Source organism: Protopterus annectens, chromosome 5.part0 (assembly GCF_019279795.1).
Source record: "Protopterus annectens isolate FY-2018-M chromosome 5.part0, PAN1.0, whole genome shotgun sequence".
Lineage (NCBI taxonomy): Eukaryota > Metazoa > Chordata > Ceratodontiformes > Protopteridae > Protopterus > Protopterus annectens.
The window spans coordinates 71,699,275-71,717,233 of NC_056735.1; the positions used below are offsets into that span (position 1 = coordinate 71,699,275).

Here is a 17,959-nt window from a genome sequence, read left to right on the forward strand (position 1 = left end):
TGACTTGGTGCACAAGTCATATATTGCAACAATGTATGACTTGGTACACAAGTCATATATTGCAACAATGTATGACTTGGTACACAAGTCATATATTGCAACAATGTGACTTGGTACACAAGTCATATATTGCAACAATGTATGACTTGGTACACAAGTCATATATTGCAACAATGTATGACTTGGTACACAAGTCATATATTGCAACAATGTATGACTTGGTACACAAGTCATATATTGCAACAATGTATGACTTGGTACACAAGTCATATATTGCAACAATGTATGACTTGGTACACAAGTCATATATTGCAACAATGTATGACTTGGTACACAAGTCATATATTGCAACAATGTATGACTTAGTACACAAGTCATACATTGCTGAATGCATGTGCAAATCTTTGTGTACAGGTTTTGGCACTATTGCTTTCATTTCAGTCATTTTGATTGATGTTGACACTAGCTTCAACTTCTGTATTGCACTCCCCCCCCCCCAAATGGGTACTGTGCCAACTCTGCCTCATGCCATCCAGGGAGCGTGAGCTGTTGTGGGTTATTTATCTTCTACTACTGTGGTTACTTCTTCAAAGATCTGCATTCACTTCAGAAGTGTGACTTTTAGCTTCAGTGGTAGAACGTAAACAACTTACTATCTAGTAACATCTTTTAGTTACCTGCTACCTGATTTTTTGAAGTACCAGATCCTTTGATGATATCTTGTTAGATCTTTGACATATTGGTTTGCCTACTCGGCCATATTGCCCTGTCAATTTGCTAATGTATTCATTTGCAAACCAGGTAACTGGGCCGGTCCACTGGACCTTTAGTCATGACTATAGCCATGGTGGATGTAACTAGGCAGCATACTGATAAGGAAGTGTGAGATTATAACACATTGTAACAAACATGTTACTGCAGCTGCAGTAAAGGTAAGTAACTGTATAGACTTTTACTGTGCTACATATTTCTGAACTTTATTATATAAGGTCTAGATTCTGACATTGTATCCTTCATGTCATCCCATTAGATAAAATCCATCTAATATGATATTATCCTTATCCGTAATATTTATTATTAAATCTATTACAAAACAAACACTTCTTGGCTTGCTAAATGCACAGCAAATTATCCTTTCTGAAACTGTTTGCAGTTTTCTTTGCCCGCATGGTTCATGATAGTCAGCATTTAATAGATTATATTAATGACTTGGACAATAAAACTGGACAATAAAGCAGGTTTGTTAATTGCAAAACTTTTTTTTTTCTAGAAACACGATGCCCAGTTTACAGTTATCCAGCTGGTAGGCATACTACGGGGTATAGCTTCAGGTATGAAATACCTCTGTGACATGGGATATGTGCACAGAGATCTTGCTGCCCGCAACATTCTTGTCAACAGCAATTTGATGTGTAAGGTGTCCGACTTTGGCCTGTCCCGTGTGCTTGAGGATGACCCCGAAGCAGCTTATACAACCAGGGTAAGTTACCTTTGGGACCTTTCTGTAACAGTAGTATAAGACAGCAGAGGGGGGTAATGCACTTTTGACACTTTTAATTATATATGAGGATACTATGTAAAACATAAGCTAATCAATGAAGATGCTGAAAAGTCAATGCATGCTCAGCATGTTAAGTATTATATTTCAAAAATGTGTTCATGGCATCCAGTGAGAAGGCTGGAAGTCTCTCCTCCAAGAGCACAGGTTTAAGTATGGGTTTGAGGCAGACAGTGCCAATGGAGAATGTTGCTGTGAAGGCTGCCAGCCTAGCTAGATAGAATTTTATAGATAATTATGTCATCTGTAAATATTAATGTGAACCACAGGCTTGTGTTAAATGGAAGAAAATGCTGTTAGATGTGGAACTGAAAAAAATGTCAACAGTGCTTTCTGCTGACCACGTAAAAACATGTTATGACCCTTTGATTTAAAGTTGGCTCTGGCCGGTGTAGGTGAAGACATTCATTCTATTGTTTTAACCAAGAGTTATATTACTAGAGTTAAACATGCTAATGTATTTTCATTGCTCTGCTTCCTGACCAGCTGCAAGATAACAAAAGGAGATATTAAGAATATAAATGTAGTTTCTGTTAGCCTGGAAACCCAGGGAAGTGTGAATAATGATGTAATGGGAACAAGGAATGTGATTTTAAAAACTGAGAGAATCCGAGGGCATTATGCATTTTTGTCTTCACTATTCAACTCGCAGCACTGTCTTGCTCTATAGGTAAACTTATTTTACACTTGTGTTTTCTGTTAGTCTAATCTTTCTAGTTTCTAGCTATTTCTAAGTGTTTTTCTGTGATGTCAGAACTGTACTACTGAATTATTTTAAGTATTTATCTGTGATCTCTGAATTCTTGACTAGCACTGTGTAGTAAGAAGTATTATCTTGTGTTTTTATTATTTATTATTAAATATTTTAAAACCTTTCAATTGTGGCTGTTTTGTGTAGAGATAATTTAAGCTCTAGAGTACATTGCATATTTATAGTGATTACTGACCAAGTCACTCCAAATAAGCCTTGACTGTTTAGTCACACTTACCAATTGGATAATAATATTGCACAGTATTAATTGGACAGCCTTTTAAGGGCCTTTGAGTAGCTGATAAATATTAGTGGGTGGTGGCAAGTGGTACTACCATATAGTCTGGGTAAAAGGGACACAGCTGGAGAAACTGTGCCAGCCTTTCCCAGGAAATGTCTGTGTGGTTGTATAAACTTATCTCAAAGTGTGGGGGGTTGTGTGTGTCAGCTACTTGGGCAGTGACACGAAGCACTGGATGGACAAAGAGGATGCTGGTGGTTTTAGCTTGCCCACTAGGCTGAGATCTGGACCCTGTAACTGTGCCAGTGGGGAGTCTTATTGGGGACGTGGAGAGCAAGGGAGCGTCGTGCCCCAGGCTGACTGTGATCTCTGTGTGCTCTTAAGGAAGATTGCCCTTTACTGTGTGTATTTGTTATCCTTTCCTCCTGTATGAGATGCCCCTCACTGGTGTTAGTGTTGAGGATTGAGGCTCCTTGATTGCTGGGCTAGGGCATGGGCAACGCATATTAATTGTTTGGCAGCGGTGGGATATCCACATCACATATTAATTAGTGGCAAATACTAATTGGCTTGTAGTGGTATGAGTAGATTGTATTCCTGTAGCTTGTGTACAGTGAGCTTTGAAGGTGGTTTGTACTCAAAAACAGTCACACAGTGAATACTCAAGAGTTCAGATTACTATTGTTTTATTTATTTTGTTGGCTTAGTCAGGGTGAGCAGGCAGCATATCAGCAGAGGAGTATGGAAAGCTGACAAGGAGCCAGCTGGCAGAGATGTGCCAGGCTAGGAGAATGGTGCATGGAAACCTGGCCTAGGCAGAACAGATTGCAGCCTTGCTTACAGCTGCATCAGAAAACAGAAACCAGGAGGACAATCAGACTTGCAGTGGAGATATAATACCCTTGGAAAATGGACAGCTCAACCTTTCTGCAGAGGACCTAAAAATATATCTGGAGCTAAAGAGACTTAAGTTGGAGGCCAGGCATGCAGAAAGAGAAGCAACTGAGGCCTCTAGAGAGGGAGGACCATGAGAGGCTGTGATGTTTGCAGGCTGAGGAGAATGAGAAACTGCTACACCTGGAAGCTGAGGAAAAGGAGAGGCAGAGGCAGCATGAGAAGGAGATGCTGACTCTGCCAGAGTCATGGAGGTAATGGGGAAGGGAGTAACTGGACCCCAGAAGCACAATAGGTCAGTAAATTTCTTCAGCAGTTTAAAGAGGCGGATAATTTTGATAGTTTCATTCATATATTTGAGAGGGTATGCAAACAGTATAGTGTTGACCAAAGGCTCTGGGTATGGTTCCTGACCCCCTTACTCCATGGTAAAGCTGTAAATGTTTTGTCAAAAATGTCTGACATTGCATGTTTTGATTATACTGCTGTTAAAAAGAATTTGTTAGAATTGTTTAAACTAACACCTGAAACGTATAGTTGAGTCTCCTCATTTTCAGAATGGGCGTGTGTGCTACAAGTAATCCCTGGGCTAACACATCAGCTCTAAACCTGATTAATGTGTCTCCCTGATGTCTCCCTAATATAATTCTTCACATTCCCTCTCACCACAGGTCCTATTTCCTCTCTAAGATTAAGGAGATTACTGGGACAGACCCAAGTTTATCTATCCTATACAGGAATATTATATGTCACAGATGCAATAGCTGTTTTTTTGTTCATACATTTAATGGATCTATTTTTTTATCCCACACTTCTCTCTTCACACAGCGTATATCATACCAGAAAGTACATACACACACAATGCACTTGCCAAACATACCGAGAATGGTTTTGCCAACAGCAGTTTAGATTCAGGGGTGTTAGAACAGATAATAGGAGTGAAGAATTATATAAAGCCAGACACATTGGATAATCAGGTTTAGAGTTTATGTTTGATGTTGGCCATTAATGGCAATTATTGTTGTTTTACATAGTTTTAACAAATATGTTTTGCTGTGTGTTAGATATACACTCATTTATTATTGTAGTTTTAAGTTTTAAGCATTCACTCCCTACAAGCAGTGTTTTTATCTTGTATAGGAAAAAGTGTCGTGAGCATAGATGCAAGGCAGATGAAAGTGTGTGTAAATATATTGCTGAAATAAGCACTTATTTCCATAGATGGGTGAGTGGATGTCAGGTCACCACTTCTGAAGGGCTGGTAGACCTTTTGGTGAGTGAACAAGCCCTTAGCACTTTGCCTGAGGACATGAGGATCTGGTTAGCTGATAGACAATGTGTTACTTGCAAGCAGGGCAGCCCTGCACTGGAAAGGGGCCCCCAGTGCTGCTCATGGGTCTAAAGGAACCCATGGTGGGCAGCACAGACTGCCCCAACAGAATCTGCCAGTAGCAGGGGAAGCCACTAGTCCAGGTACACATCCAGGAGCTAGGGTTAAATGTTTTGAATGCAACCAGTGGGGCCATGTGGCATACAGATGTCCCCAGAGGCAAGGTGGGGAACAAATGGTGAGGGAGCCAGTAAGTGGGAAAGAAAAAATGCCAGTAGTAGGTTGTCGTGAGTCAATAGGGGTACCAAACTACCATCCTGCAGATTTCCTGATAGGGAAAGATTTGGATGAGGCAGTACCATGTGTTTATGCAGTTGCACGCAGTCAGGCTAGGAGACAAGCATGTGGATCTGGTATCCTGGGGGACACCCAGCCAGACTGCATACTTGCAGCCAGGACTGGTGAGGTGGTTACTTCAGGGAGGGAGCTACTCTGTAGAAGTGAGATTGAAGGTGAGCCACAGCTGCTTGTGGGTGCTGGTGTTCCCTTGGACAGAGTCATTGTAAAGGTAGAGGAGTAGTAGTACCCAGGCTGACAGTGAGGCAACACTGTCCGAGGATGCCAGACTTCCTGTGGAAGGGGAGCTGTGAAGGCTTACAAGGAGAGAGTTGAGACAGGCTCAGGTCTCAGACCCTACATTGCAAGGCCTGAGGCAGGTAGCTAGTGAGGCCCCTGATTGTCGAGGAAAGGGGGAATCTGTATACTGGGACAAAGGGTTACTATACAGAGAGTAGACCCCTGAGGGGAGGGCTAGAAGGTGAGAGATTACAGCAGTTGGTAGTACCTAGAGCCTATCATCTGGCACTTCTAGCCATAGCCCATGATATTTCCTTTGCAGATCATATTGGCATAAAATGTACAAAGAGGTGTATTATACAGAACTTCTATTGGCCTGGAATTTCCAGATATGTAACTGGGCACTGCAGGACCTGTGAGCAGTGCCAAAATGTAGGCAAGGCAGGAGACAAGGTTCAGAGCTCCTTTGATGCCTTTGCCTGTGATTGAGGAGGCATTTCAGAGGGTAGCTATGGATATTGTGGATCCTCTGAGTACCCCAAGTTCCACAGGGAAAAAGTATATCCTAGTGGTAGTGGATTATGCTACATGATAGAGGCAGTGGCTTTGTCCTCCATTGAGGCAGAGAAGGCGGCAAATGCTTTGTTAGAGATTTTCAGCAGGGTAGGTTTCCCAAAAGAAATACTGACTGACAGAGGTGACAATCTCATATCAGACCTGCTGGCTTGTCTGTGGAAGTCATGTTGGGTGAAGCACATGAAGACCTCCCCCTACCATCCCCAGACTAATGGTCTTGTTGAGAGGTTAAACTCTACAATCAAATCCATGCTACGGGTATTTGCAGATCAAGTTTAAGAGAGAGTGGGACAAATATTTGCCTCATCTGTTTGCTTACAGAGAAGTTCCCCAGGAATCCACAGGTTTTTCACCTTTGGGTTGCTGTATGGGCGTAGGGTGAGGGGACTTCTAGAGTTAATTCGAGATAAGTGGGAAGGTGAGTGCGAGTCTCGCAAGGAGTCTGTTGTGGCATATGTCCTAAACCTCAGGACAAGGCTCAGGGTACTCATGGGCTTGGCCCAGGAGAACCTGGCAGACGCCCAACAACAGAAAAATGTGTGGTATGACAGGAATGCTCGAGCTAGGGTGTATGCTGTGGGGCAGCAGGTAATGGTTCTCTCCCTGTCAGACACAACACACTGCAAACAGCTTGGGAGGGACCCTACAAGGTGGCAAGAAAGGTAAGTGATAACTACATGGTGGAACTGCTAGGCAGAAGGCAGGGGCACAAATTGTACCATGTTAACTTGATGAAACCTTACCATGATAGAGAGACCCTTGTGCTGAGCATTTGCAATGGATTGCAGGAGCAGTTTGAGAGAGATCTGGGGACTGATCTCCTCAGTGAGGCTCGGGCTGACACCTCAGTGGAAGGGGTAACAATGTCACAGCAGCTATCTACTACCCAAGTTTGAGAAATCCGAGCAGTGTTGCAGAAATTTGGGGACATGTTCACTGGGAAACCAGGGTGCACCCACCTGGGGCAGCACCCGATGGATACAGGACCCCAAAGCCCTATTAGACAGACCCCTTATAGAGTTGCCTAAAAGAGTCAATCAGACTCTGAGGGAGGAGTTACAGGAGATGTTGGAACTAGGGGTGATTCAAGAGTCCAACAGTCCCTGCGCCTCCCCAGTGGTGCTGGGGCCAAAGAAGGATGGCAGCATCACGTTCTGTGTGGACTACAGGAAATTAAAGTCACACAGAGTCTGATGCTTACCCCATGCCTAGGACAGATGAGGCCCTAGATCAGCTGAGTGTGGGGCTAAGTATCTTGCAACCGTTGATCTTACCAAGGGTTACTGGCAGGTGCCCCTGACTCCCAGTACTAGAGAGAAGTCAGCCTTTGTGACTCCTTTTGGCTTGTATGAGTTCACAAAGATGCCCTTTGGGATGAAGAATGCCCCAGCGACTTTCCAGAGGCTGTTAGACCATATCCTAGTAGAAGCAGGAGGGTTTGCCCTTGCTTACCTAGATGATATTGCCATCTACAGCCATTCCTGGCCAGAAAACCTTCAGCATGTCAGGGAGATGCTGGGCAGACTACAGAGAGCAGGGTTGACCATTAAGTCGAGCAAATGTCAGATGGGTATGGCAGAGGTCTCCTACCTAGGACATAGAGTGGGGAGTGGTAAGATAAGGCCAGAACCTGTCAAAATGGAAGCTCTCAAGGCAGGGAATGGGGTAAGGTATACTCTGATAGACCTAACCCTCTCAAGCAGTGTTTCTCAAGAGTCACTTGAAAAACAAGCTTGAGTTCTCCGGGAGGAGAAATGTGAAGGCTGCCAGCCTATCTAGATAGAATTTTATAGATAATTCTATATTTAATATGAACCACGGTCTTGTTGTCTTAAATGGAAAAAAACTGCTGTTAGATGTGGAACTGAAAAAAAATGTGACAACAGTGCTCTCTGCTGACCACATAAAACATGTTATGACTGGCTGGTCTAGGTGATGAAGACATTCTTTCTATTGTTTTAACCAAGAGTTAAATTGCTAGAGTTAAACATGCAAATGTATTTTTATTGCTCAGCTTACTGACCAGCTGCAAACTAACACAAGGAGATGTTAAAATGTAAATGTAGTTTCTGTTAGCCTGGGAACCCAGGGAAGTGTGAAGAATGATGTAATGTGAACCAGGAATGTGATTTTAAAAACAGAGAATCAGAGGGCTTTATGCATTTATGTCTTGACCATCCAACTCACAGCACTGTCTTGCTCTATAAGTAAGTTTATCTTAGATTTGTGTTTTCTCTTAGAAATAGCTAGACACTAGAAAAATTAGACTGTGTTTTTCTGTGATGTCAGAATTGTACTACTGAATTATTTTAAGTATTTCTCTGTGATCTATGAACTCTTGACTAGCACTGTGTAGTAAGAAGTATTGTTTTGTGTTTTTATTTATTATTATTTTAAAACCTTTCAACTGTGGCTGTTTTGTGTAGAGATAATTTAAGCTCTAGCGTACATTGCAGATTTATAGTGATTACTGACCAAGTCACTCCAAATAAGCCTTGACTGTTTAGTCACACTTACCAATTGGATAATATTGCACAGTAATAATTGGAAACCCTTTTAAGGGCCTTTGAGTAGCTGATAAATATTAGTTGGTGGTGGCAAGTGGTACTACCATATAGTGTGGGTAAAAGGGGCACAGCTGGCGCACCTTTGCCAGCCTTTCCCAGGAGTGTCTGTGTGGTTGTATAAACTTATCTCAAAGTGTGGGTGTGTGTCGGTTACCTGAGCAAGGACATAAAGCACGGGTTGGACAGAGAGGGTGCTGGTGGTTTTAGCTTGCCCACTAGGCTGAGATCCCGACCCAATAGCTGTGCCAGTGGGGAGTCTTATTGGGGACCTGGAGAACAAGGGAGTAACCTGCCCCGGACTGACTGTGATCTGTGTGTGCTCTTAAGGGAAACCCTCACTGGTGTTAGTGGTGAGGATTCAGGCTCCTTGATTGCTGGGCCAAGGCACGGGCATCACAGTTGCATTCAGTGATGTCTGTTTGCACAGGATTCTTTCTGTGGAGGAGCAGTCCCACATGTATACCTGGACTGCTTTGCTTTCCAGAAGAGTCGCAGACAGGCACAACAACCTTACTCCACCACCTCTGTGTTTCAGGTGGGGTGTTCTGTCATATACCCAAATCAGGGCGTTACTGGCCTTGTAAAATGTCAATATTTGGGTAAGATTTACAGGCCAGGTAGAGCAAATAGCTGTCATGTCCAAGTAGTTTGGTTTTTGTATCCTGCGATTTAATGTCCTCTGAAAAATACTTTCGACAGAAGCTTTTTCATTATATAAAAGTTGCAGGGTGACCTCAATATCATGGTGTACATGCTATGGCTGTTACCAGGGTAGAAGCCATTTTATTCTAACCATCTTACAGTCCAAGAAGTGATGCAAAGACTTGCAACAGAAACCTGGGTCTTAAGCTTAGACCTGAGGGGTGCACATAGGTGTTTCATAATGCAGGCTGTGAATCTCAATTATAATGCAGATTTAGTAATGTTACTACCAGTTGCCATTATATCTGTCAATTAATGCAGCTGGAAAAAAGTTTTGTGCCGACTAAGTATAGTGCTCTTTGCTGAGGACTTCCGCACGAAATAAGTTACTTTGTCATGCGGTGTATTAATCACACAGCTGATTATGTTGCATAGAGCAGTGTAGGATACACAGTATGGGGGGATGTGTCCCTATCTGATGGTCCCTCCCCCATAAAATATATAATTTTTTAAATTTCAGTAAAACTAGTATTGCTTTTGTTAATGCTACATATAAAGTTTCTTGGGCAGCACAGTGGTATAACGGTTAGTTTTTTTCACCTCACAACAAGGTTCTCCAGTTTGATTCTCTGCTGGGGTGCCTTATCTGTGCAGTCTGCATCTCCTTCATGTGTTTGCGTGGGTTTCCTCCCACATTCAAAAGTCATGCGTCTGAAGCATTCCTCCCCGGGCCTCTGCTGAAAATGGGCTCTATCCCAGTAAACAAATGTTACATAAATAAAATTGTTTCTTTTCAGTACCACGGATGTATCAAACTTCTCTTCAGTAGTGTGAGCTTTGCTGTTTGTTCTAGAAGCTACCTGAAGTCCCCAAAAGTTTGTACATTGATTCTTGCACATCAAAAACAGCTGCATACATTTTAAAGAATGTATTTATTTAATACATTTTTTTAGTGCTTTGCAACAAAAAGTTAGTGTGGCCAGTCACTTTAAATGGTGCTAAAGACATGTAAGCTTTAAAGCCTTACAATGCAGGGTAGATACTATTAAATAGGAGAGGCTTAAATGCCTTTGGTCCATGCCAAAAAAACAAACAAAAAAAAATGGTCATATGTTTACTGGGTGACTGCATTTTGTTTTAAAAGCTAACAATATTTGCACTTTAAGAAAAGAGTAGCATCAGTCTGATTTTGTTGCTTTATTTTAGAAGTTTTCCAGAAAATGTTTGAAATGAATGCTGATACTCAAACAGCATTAAATGTGCTCCTCAGCTTGGGAAATAAATACTCCTATTACTAAAAATAACGTCTGCAGCTGCATGGAAAGGCTATACTCCTATTACTAAAAATAACATCTGCAGCTGCATGGAAAGGCTAGTTGGGGCATCTTGGAGAGGAACATACCTTTTGAGGTGCGATCAGCAGTAATAAGCAGTGTTCAGGTGCTGATTCAAACCACTGCTCATCTGAAGAGCCCATCTTAAATCTGTTGAACATGTCATGGTAAAGTTTGTTCCCTGTCCAGAATAGCCAAGGGATAGGTATGGGGGGAGACGGTATACATTACTGTGCTTAGTGTGCGAGTATGGATGTGCACCATATCTAAGATGGCGTTGAAGTTTGCTTACTTATATCTTCAACAGCAGGTGGTACATCAAAACCATGCTTCAGCAAAGGGGTATTTTGTGCGTGCTGCTCAGTAACACTGTCATACACTGCAAAACATGATGCACATTTTGTGTGTCTGAAAGCATAATAAAATGATTGCCCAGTGAAACTTACTCCTACATTTGTTCTCCATGTTTCTGCTTTGATTTTTCTTTTCATTTTACACCAGTAACAAATGAGCATAATATCTAATGCACAAATCATCATCATCATCATCAGCAGCAGCCCCCTTTTTCCCTTTTTTTCTATATGGGTTCAGGGTATTGTTAACTGTCGCCAGCTCTATCGATTCAGTACCGCACTCCTGCCTTCTTCAACACTCATGCCTGACTCGCAAATTTTCTTTCACACAATCCATCCACCTCTTTGTTCCTGTTACGTTCTTCCTCTCTCCCAAATCTTCCTCACCAGACTGTCTTCTGCTTTTCATGTGTCCAAATCACCATAATCTGTTCTCTTTTTTTTTCTTTCTGCAATTGGCGCTACTTTGGCTTCTGCTCTTATGTTCTTATTTTTTCATCTGTTCCACAGTGTGCATAATACCACACTTCTCAGGCACTTAATTTCTATCACCTCTAGCTTCTTCAACTGTTCTGCCTTTACTGCCCAAGTTCCTGTACCATACAGGAGTACTGGTCGCACCACTGTCTTGCACACCTTACTTTTCAGCTTCTTTGGCATTCTTTTGTCATAGACTATATCTGATACTCTATGCCAGTTGGCTGCAACCCCTCTGATTCTAGCTTTGACCTCTTCATTCAGACTACCCTTCTCAACTACCCCTCCCAGATACTAAGCTGTTTACCTGTTCCACTATCTTCCCTTCTATCTCTATTCTCAGCTTCTTCTGATTTCCCCAGTTTGCTGCCATTGCCACCATCTTATCTGTTCTTAGGTTTCATCCCATGTGCCTTCAGATTTGCATTCCATTCTCCTATCCTTTGCTGAAGTTCTAGCTTAGTCTGCCTGTAATGCCACGTCATCTGTATACAGCAACTTTGTTAATCCGTCCCCTCTGACCTGTTTGCTAATGTAGTACATCACCAGTATGAACAGCAGTGAGCTTAGAGCTGAACCCTGATGTACACCCACTCCCACTGGGAATCCCTTTGTGAGGCCGAACACTGTTCGTACTTGAGTCACTGGGTTCTTGTACATAGCCTGCACCAATTCTACCGATGTTTCTGGCACTTCAACAGTACTGCCCAGATTAGCTTTCTTGGGACCTTGTCATATACTTTCTACAAGTCTTAGGAATGCCTATTTGGTCTCACTCCTCATCTCTAGCTTCTTCTCAAGTATCTGTCTCACTGCAAGCATCGGGTCAATCGTGCTGCATCCTGATCTGAGTCCGAACTGCTCATCTCCCATCTTAAATTCTATTACTCTGCATATCTGTTTATCATTCACCCTCTCCAGAACTTTCATGAAACGTGATAGGAGTTTGATGCCTCTGTACTGCCCACAGGTGTGGATGTCCCCTTTGTTCTTGTACACCGGCACTAAGTATACTTATTCTCAAGTCATTTGGGATATGCCTTTCTCTCCACAGTATTCATACCCTCAGGAGCCATTTCTCCCTATCTCACTCAGCATCTTTATCATATCTGCTGTGACCTCATCTGAGCCTGCTGCTTTCCCTGACATCATCTTCCTTAGTGCTGTTCTTACTTCTTCTAAGGTGGGCTCCTCTTCTTCTCTCATCATAGACTCTTTCTGGGGCAGTACAGCTTCTGTGGGGTTTTCTTCATTCAGAAGTGGTTGGAAATACTCCCTCCATCTGCCTTTGATGTCCTGTGGACTGGTGAGCAGGTTGTTGCTGGCATCCCTTATGATGGGTGTCTGACTATCTTCTTTATCTTTCTGTCTTTGCCTTGCAACCTGATAGTTTCTTTGTGCCCCTTACTGCGTCACTTTCCAGAAGTTGGTAGAGTGCCTCCGTTGCCCTATTCTTTGCTATTGCAACTTCTTTCTTAGCTTCTTTGTTAGCCAACCAGTAGTCCTTCCTAGCCTGGTCAGTCTTTTCTATCTCTTACTCTGCACTTCTTTCTTTTGATGACTTCCTGGACTTCTGCATTCCACCACCATCTTTCCTTATGTACCTTATTTCCATACCTGGCTCAGCCACATAGCGTTTCTGTAGTCCTAACACATGCTGTTTTTTAGGCGCTGCCATTCTTGTTCAGCTTCACCTATTTCCTCCTCTTCTTGGGGTGCTGGAGCCCTGAGTAATTCATTGAACTGCTGTACTTTCTCTCCTGTCAACTTCCAGGTCTTCAGCCTGGTCTCTGTTGACCTTAAAGCCTTCTCTGACCACTCCTTGCAGCTGATTGTGGCAACTAGTGGTTTATGCTGTGAGCTGACTGTTTCACTGGGGGATGACTTTGCAATCATAGATTCTACCCTAGTGCCTTTTCCTTACTAGAAGGAAGTCTACCTGAGTTGCTTGTTGACTACACTTTTATGTGATCCTGTGACTGTCTCTCTTTCTGTACCATGTGTTGGCTACTATCGAGCCACTTGCCAGACAGAAGTCTAGAATGGCATATCCTTCTTTATTCCTGTTGCTCCACCCATGTGGACCCAGGCAGTCCTCGTATACTGCTCCGTTTGTCCTGATATGTGCATTCAACTCACCCGTTATCAACAATTCATGTCATCCTGCTTTATCTAGTAGGTCCTGCAACTGTTGTCTGAATGCACTCTTTTCCTCACTATCACAAGCCTGCTGTGGGGCATAGGCTGAGGTTATGAATACTGCCCTATCATTACAGTGGAGTCTGATTGCCATGAGTCTGTCATTAATTCTGATATCTTTCACTGCCTTCTGAAGCTGCTCTCTCACCACAATTCCTACACCATTTCTAGCCTGTCCCCCTCCTGACTAGTATATTCTGGATCCCAAGTCAAGTGGCTTGCTGCACTGCACTTCCATCACATCTCTTGGATACATAGGATGTCCAGCCTCCTCCATATCATCATGTCATCCACTTCCAGGCTGAGTCCTGTCGGTGAACCTACATTAAGCATAGCAATTCTCAGTTCATGTTTGGCAGGTTGGTTTTATGTCCAGCTTTCGCTCAACAGAGCTATCCCAGGTAACCCAGGCTGGGCAACTAGACACTGGTCGGCCAGTAGCTTATTGACCCAGGGCTGCTGGACTTTATGGCAGGCACACACTGGCCAATAGGGGCACATATACCCCCTCCCACTGTTAGCAGGGGTCCTTGGCATAGGTCAGAGTAGGCCGGGTCTTCAACCCACTTATCACTGGTACTTACACATGTCCATTTTGGTGACATTAGTCAACATGACCGAATCACCTAGAGCCATATCGAGTGGGTAGCCTTGCTACGGCGCTCAGTCTGTGATCTGTGTTCTCCTATCCTGAGGATACTGTGCACCACAGTAGATTTTCAAAGCGGTTTGTCTGTACAACTCTTTTCCCAATAGGTCACCATGTAGTGTCTGTGCTGCTGCCCACAGCTCCAGTCATTGGTGAGTTTGAGATGGAGACACTCGGCATGGTTTTTGGATGTAGGAAAAACCCCACTGAGATGCAGGGAGAACATGAAAACTCCAAACAGGCATTAGTCAGAGTTCAGGATCGAACCTTTTGCATGCGAGGTGAAGACCATGACCATTATGCCAACTGGTCTCTATCATGCAGATGCATTTCGGCCTCACTACGCCTAAGTCAGTTCAAGACAGTAATATCCCCACCCCCACCCCTTCATCCCTTCACATCATCATGCATTTGTGTGGAGAATAATGCTTTCAAAATGTCAAATGTAGCGAGTGGTCATTTATAGTACACTGTGTCCACACTGATGCACACTTTGTTACTTGCCTGTACAACACAGGCACTGCATTGCACAGCAGACCCACATGCCTCTTGTGTACTCAATAGTCACCATATTGACATCTTGGTTTCCACTGACAGTATGATCATTGATATTGCACTGAATTACAAAACATGGCAGTTTTTCATACTTTTGTTTTTTTTCAGTCTATTTAAAAAAAAAATCATTCAGTAGCTTTCCAGTCTGTTGACATTATCTAGAAAAATGTTCTCATGTTTTTTCGCAATTTTACGTTATAATCCGCTTACTACTTTTCTGTTTTAAGCTATGTTTTGCATTTCATTTTGAACACTTTACTTTCAAAATAAGGAATACAGTACTTATCAGAATCCTGTTCCTAGATGTCTTAAGTTATACATTATGATTGTGATAATGTGGATATATTGCTGATCTCCACAATTAACTCTCTTTATCATGTAATTTGATACAAATATGAACCTGTCATCTGGAAAAAGTCATAAAGTTTATAATTGGTATTTTAAAAATTATTTAACACTTGCTGATATTTTATCAGACTATGTCAAGTGTTGTGGAGCATATGCATAGCATTACACACCTCAGACTGCACAAAAGTAAGGGAGAACTGCTATATATTCCACACCTATTCTGCTGTGAATCTCCATTCAACTACAAAGTGCAATTTTGTAGAATCTCTTCAGTGACTTCTGACAGCACTGTAAATGTGTGAATCTAGTTTTATTTTTTTATCATGATTTTTAAAAAGTGGTAGCTCACTGACTTTCTTCAGCCCCCCTCCCCCCACTGTATTTCACTTTTTGTGACAGACCAAGGTTTCCTCTAATTGAGGAACGAAACATGACAAGGAGTGGTTTATTCTCTGTCACTTCGGGAGTATGCAAAATGCTGTGTAATAGTAGCAAGGCGCACTCTGCTCATATAACTGTTCACTAACATTACTCGTGGGAGGTCAAAGCAAGGAACTTCGCCTCATAGTTGTTTATTAGGCTAATGACCCCAAGGGCCTTTATAAGCCTAGCCATGCATCCCAAATCTCTGACAAGTTATCATACCCTTGATAAGTGTAAGCAGGGGCTTAGGAGATGAAACATTTGCAAGCAGGGGTCTGGGAGATGAACCATTTACAGGTTGCCTGTGTCCATTAGAGACATAGGTGCCAAACCAAGGATGAATTTCCTATTCCCCATCTAATTGTCCAAAGTATACTCGAATTGGGTTAGGGAGGAACTCTGCTTCACATGGATGGGGAGCCTGTTCCAGAGACAGAGCAGTCTGTCGGATACATTCCTGTCTCTCCAGCAGGGCATTGTTATATCACAGGCAAGGTTTTAAGTCTATAACACGTAATTCTGGTGGTGGTTGTTTTGTGGATATGCAGAAGGTCCATCGGGGTGGAGTTTGACAATGATCTGTATGCCAGGTATAGATCTCCCCTCAACAGCCTGTGGGAGACAGAATACAGGGATAGAGCCTTGAGGCAGTTCTGATTAAAGAGCTCTGTTTTTTATCAAGTGGTTAATCTGTACTTTTTTGAGTTTTACTGTGTTCTTAACCTTTATATTGAGTAGCATAGTCTGGATACAGGTGTGAGGCCTCCAGAGCTGCAGCTGCACTTTTTTTTAACCGTTTGTGAAGTATTAAATCTACAAATTTTCCCTCAGCACTTGTGTGATCACCTAGTAGTACTACTCTTAGACCTTTACCCTCTTAGCTCTCTGGCCTCTCTCCCTCAGTTTCTGACAAATATGAATGGACAATTTCCTACACTTTCTCCTATCAGTCTGATTGATCTGGACATCCTGAGACAGTGTAGCAACTGCCTCATGTACATAGGCAACCCTCTACTACTACCACCTAGGAACACAATTTGTGAGAGAAGCAGTTACATTAAGAACCTAGAGTCAATGTTCTCTCCCTCACAAGCCAGTATATCTGGTACTGGGAAGGTTGTCAACACAAACACCACACCTCAAACACCACTCACACCTACACAACACACACCCACATCTGTGGAAGGCCTCAACAAAAATAAAACCAAACAAGAGAGACCTCTGAGGCAAAAACACACACACTCCACTGCCCACCACACATAGTCCACACACCTGTGTCTGAGCTACTAAGGCCTAAACATAAACTCAACATATTAGTCATAGGAAACTCCATTGTGAGACACACAGATGTGCCCCTCACCAGGCTAAAAAAGGGGAAAGTCATGGTTAGTTGTTAGGTGCCAGAATCCGCCATATCACCCATGCACTCATCTCTCAACAAGTACTGTTATGACTCTGTCATAGTCCATGTTGGCATGAATAACTTGAGACACCTCCCTGGACTGTATGAAGAGAGACATGATCAAGCTCACTGAATATGCACCAGGTTGGTTATGTTCCTAGCCTTAAGAAGAATTCTGCCGTCACCCAGAATGATGCCTCAATACTAACAGAAAATGATTGAGTTTAACAATTGGCTTAGATTCTGGTGTCATTCCAAGGGGATCCAGTACCTGACAGCCTGGGAAGACATGATTGAAGAACCACGAAGCTTTGCCAGTGATGGCCTGCATCTGTCTCCCTTGGGCTTCAAGCTTCTGGCAAAGGCTCTTGTCTACCGCATAGTGCCTTTTACAGGCAATGCCATGAGGTCAAAGCTACCAATATGAAAATTTCATCAAAATGCAATGCTAGGAGTCTAAACATGAAACTGCAATCATTGCAAGCATTCTTAATGCTGGAAGATGCTGACATTTGTTCAGTCACAGAAACCTAGTTCAAAGCTGTGGAGAGCACCCCAGCCATACCAGGTTACTCATCCTATCATACATTTCGACTCCAAATTGTGGGCAGTAAAGCAAAAGGGAGGTAGAGTTGAAATATAAAAGAAATGCACACCTCCAGGCTGGTCAAACAGTATGACACACAGGAGACACTCCAGGTGCAGTTAACCATTGACAAGACCCTATTCAAATCATAGCTAGCTACAGGCCCCCACCTTTGACTCAAGAAGCCCACTCCACGTATCTAAACCTCTTCAACTCTATCAAGATTCAACCCTTTACCCTGATCCTGGGTGAATCTGTCAAGATTAAACCCTTTACCCTCAGCCTGGTTGACTTTAACTATCCGACCATAGATTGGAAGAACTGCTCATTCCAAAATGCAAATGCCCAGAGATTCCTTTATTTTGTCAGTAGAAATGCCTTGAACCAGCTGGTTGACACCCCCACAAGAGGTGAAAATATCTTTGACTTATTAACCAACATGAGTAACCACTGCAGCATCCCTACAGTGTCATCATCCCTGGTAAGATCTGACCACAA

At 42.8% G+C, this 17,959-nt stretch overlaps 1 protein-coding gene across 1 annotated transcript in view; it reads left to right on the top strand.

Moving 5' to 3' along the window:
- EPHA3 (EPH receptor A3) overlaps positions 1-17,959 on the top strand; it is a gene marked incomplete in the record, with an annotated part of 1,122,317 nt that overhangs the window by 982,246 nt on the left and 122,112 nt on the right. The window contains 1 exon segment of the mRNA XM_044072146.1: positions 1,271-1,480. Coding sequence (XP_043928081.1) covers positions 1,271-1,480 — 210 coding nt within the window.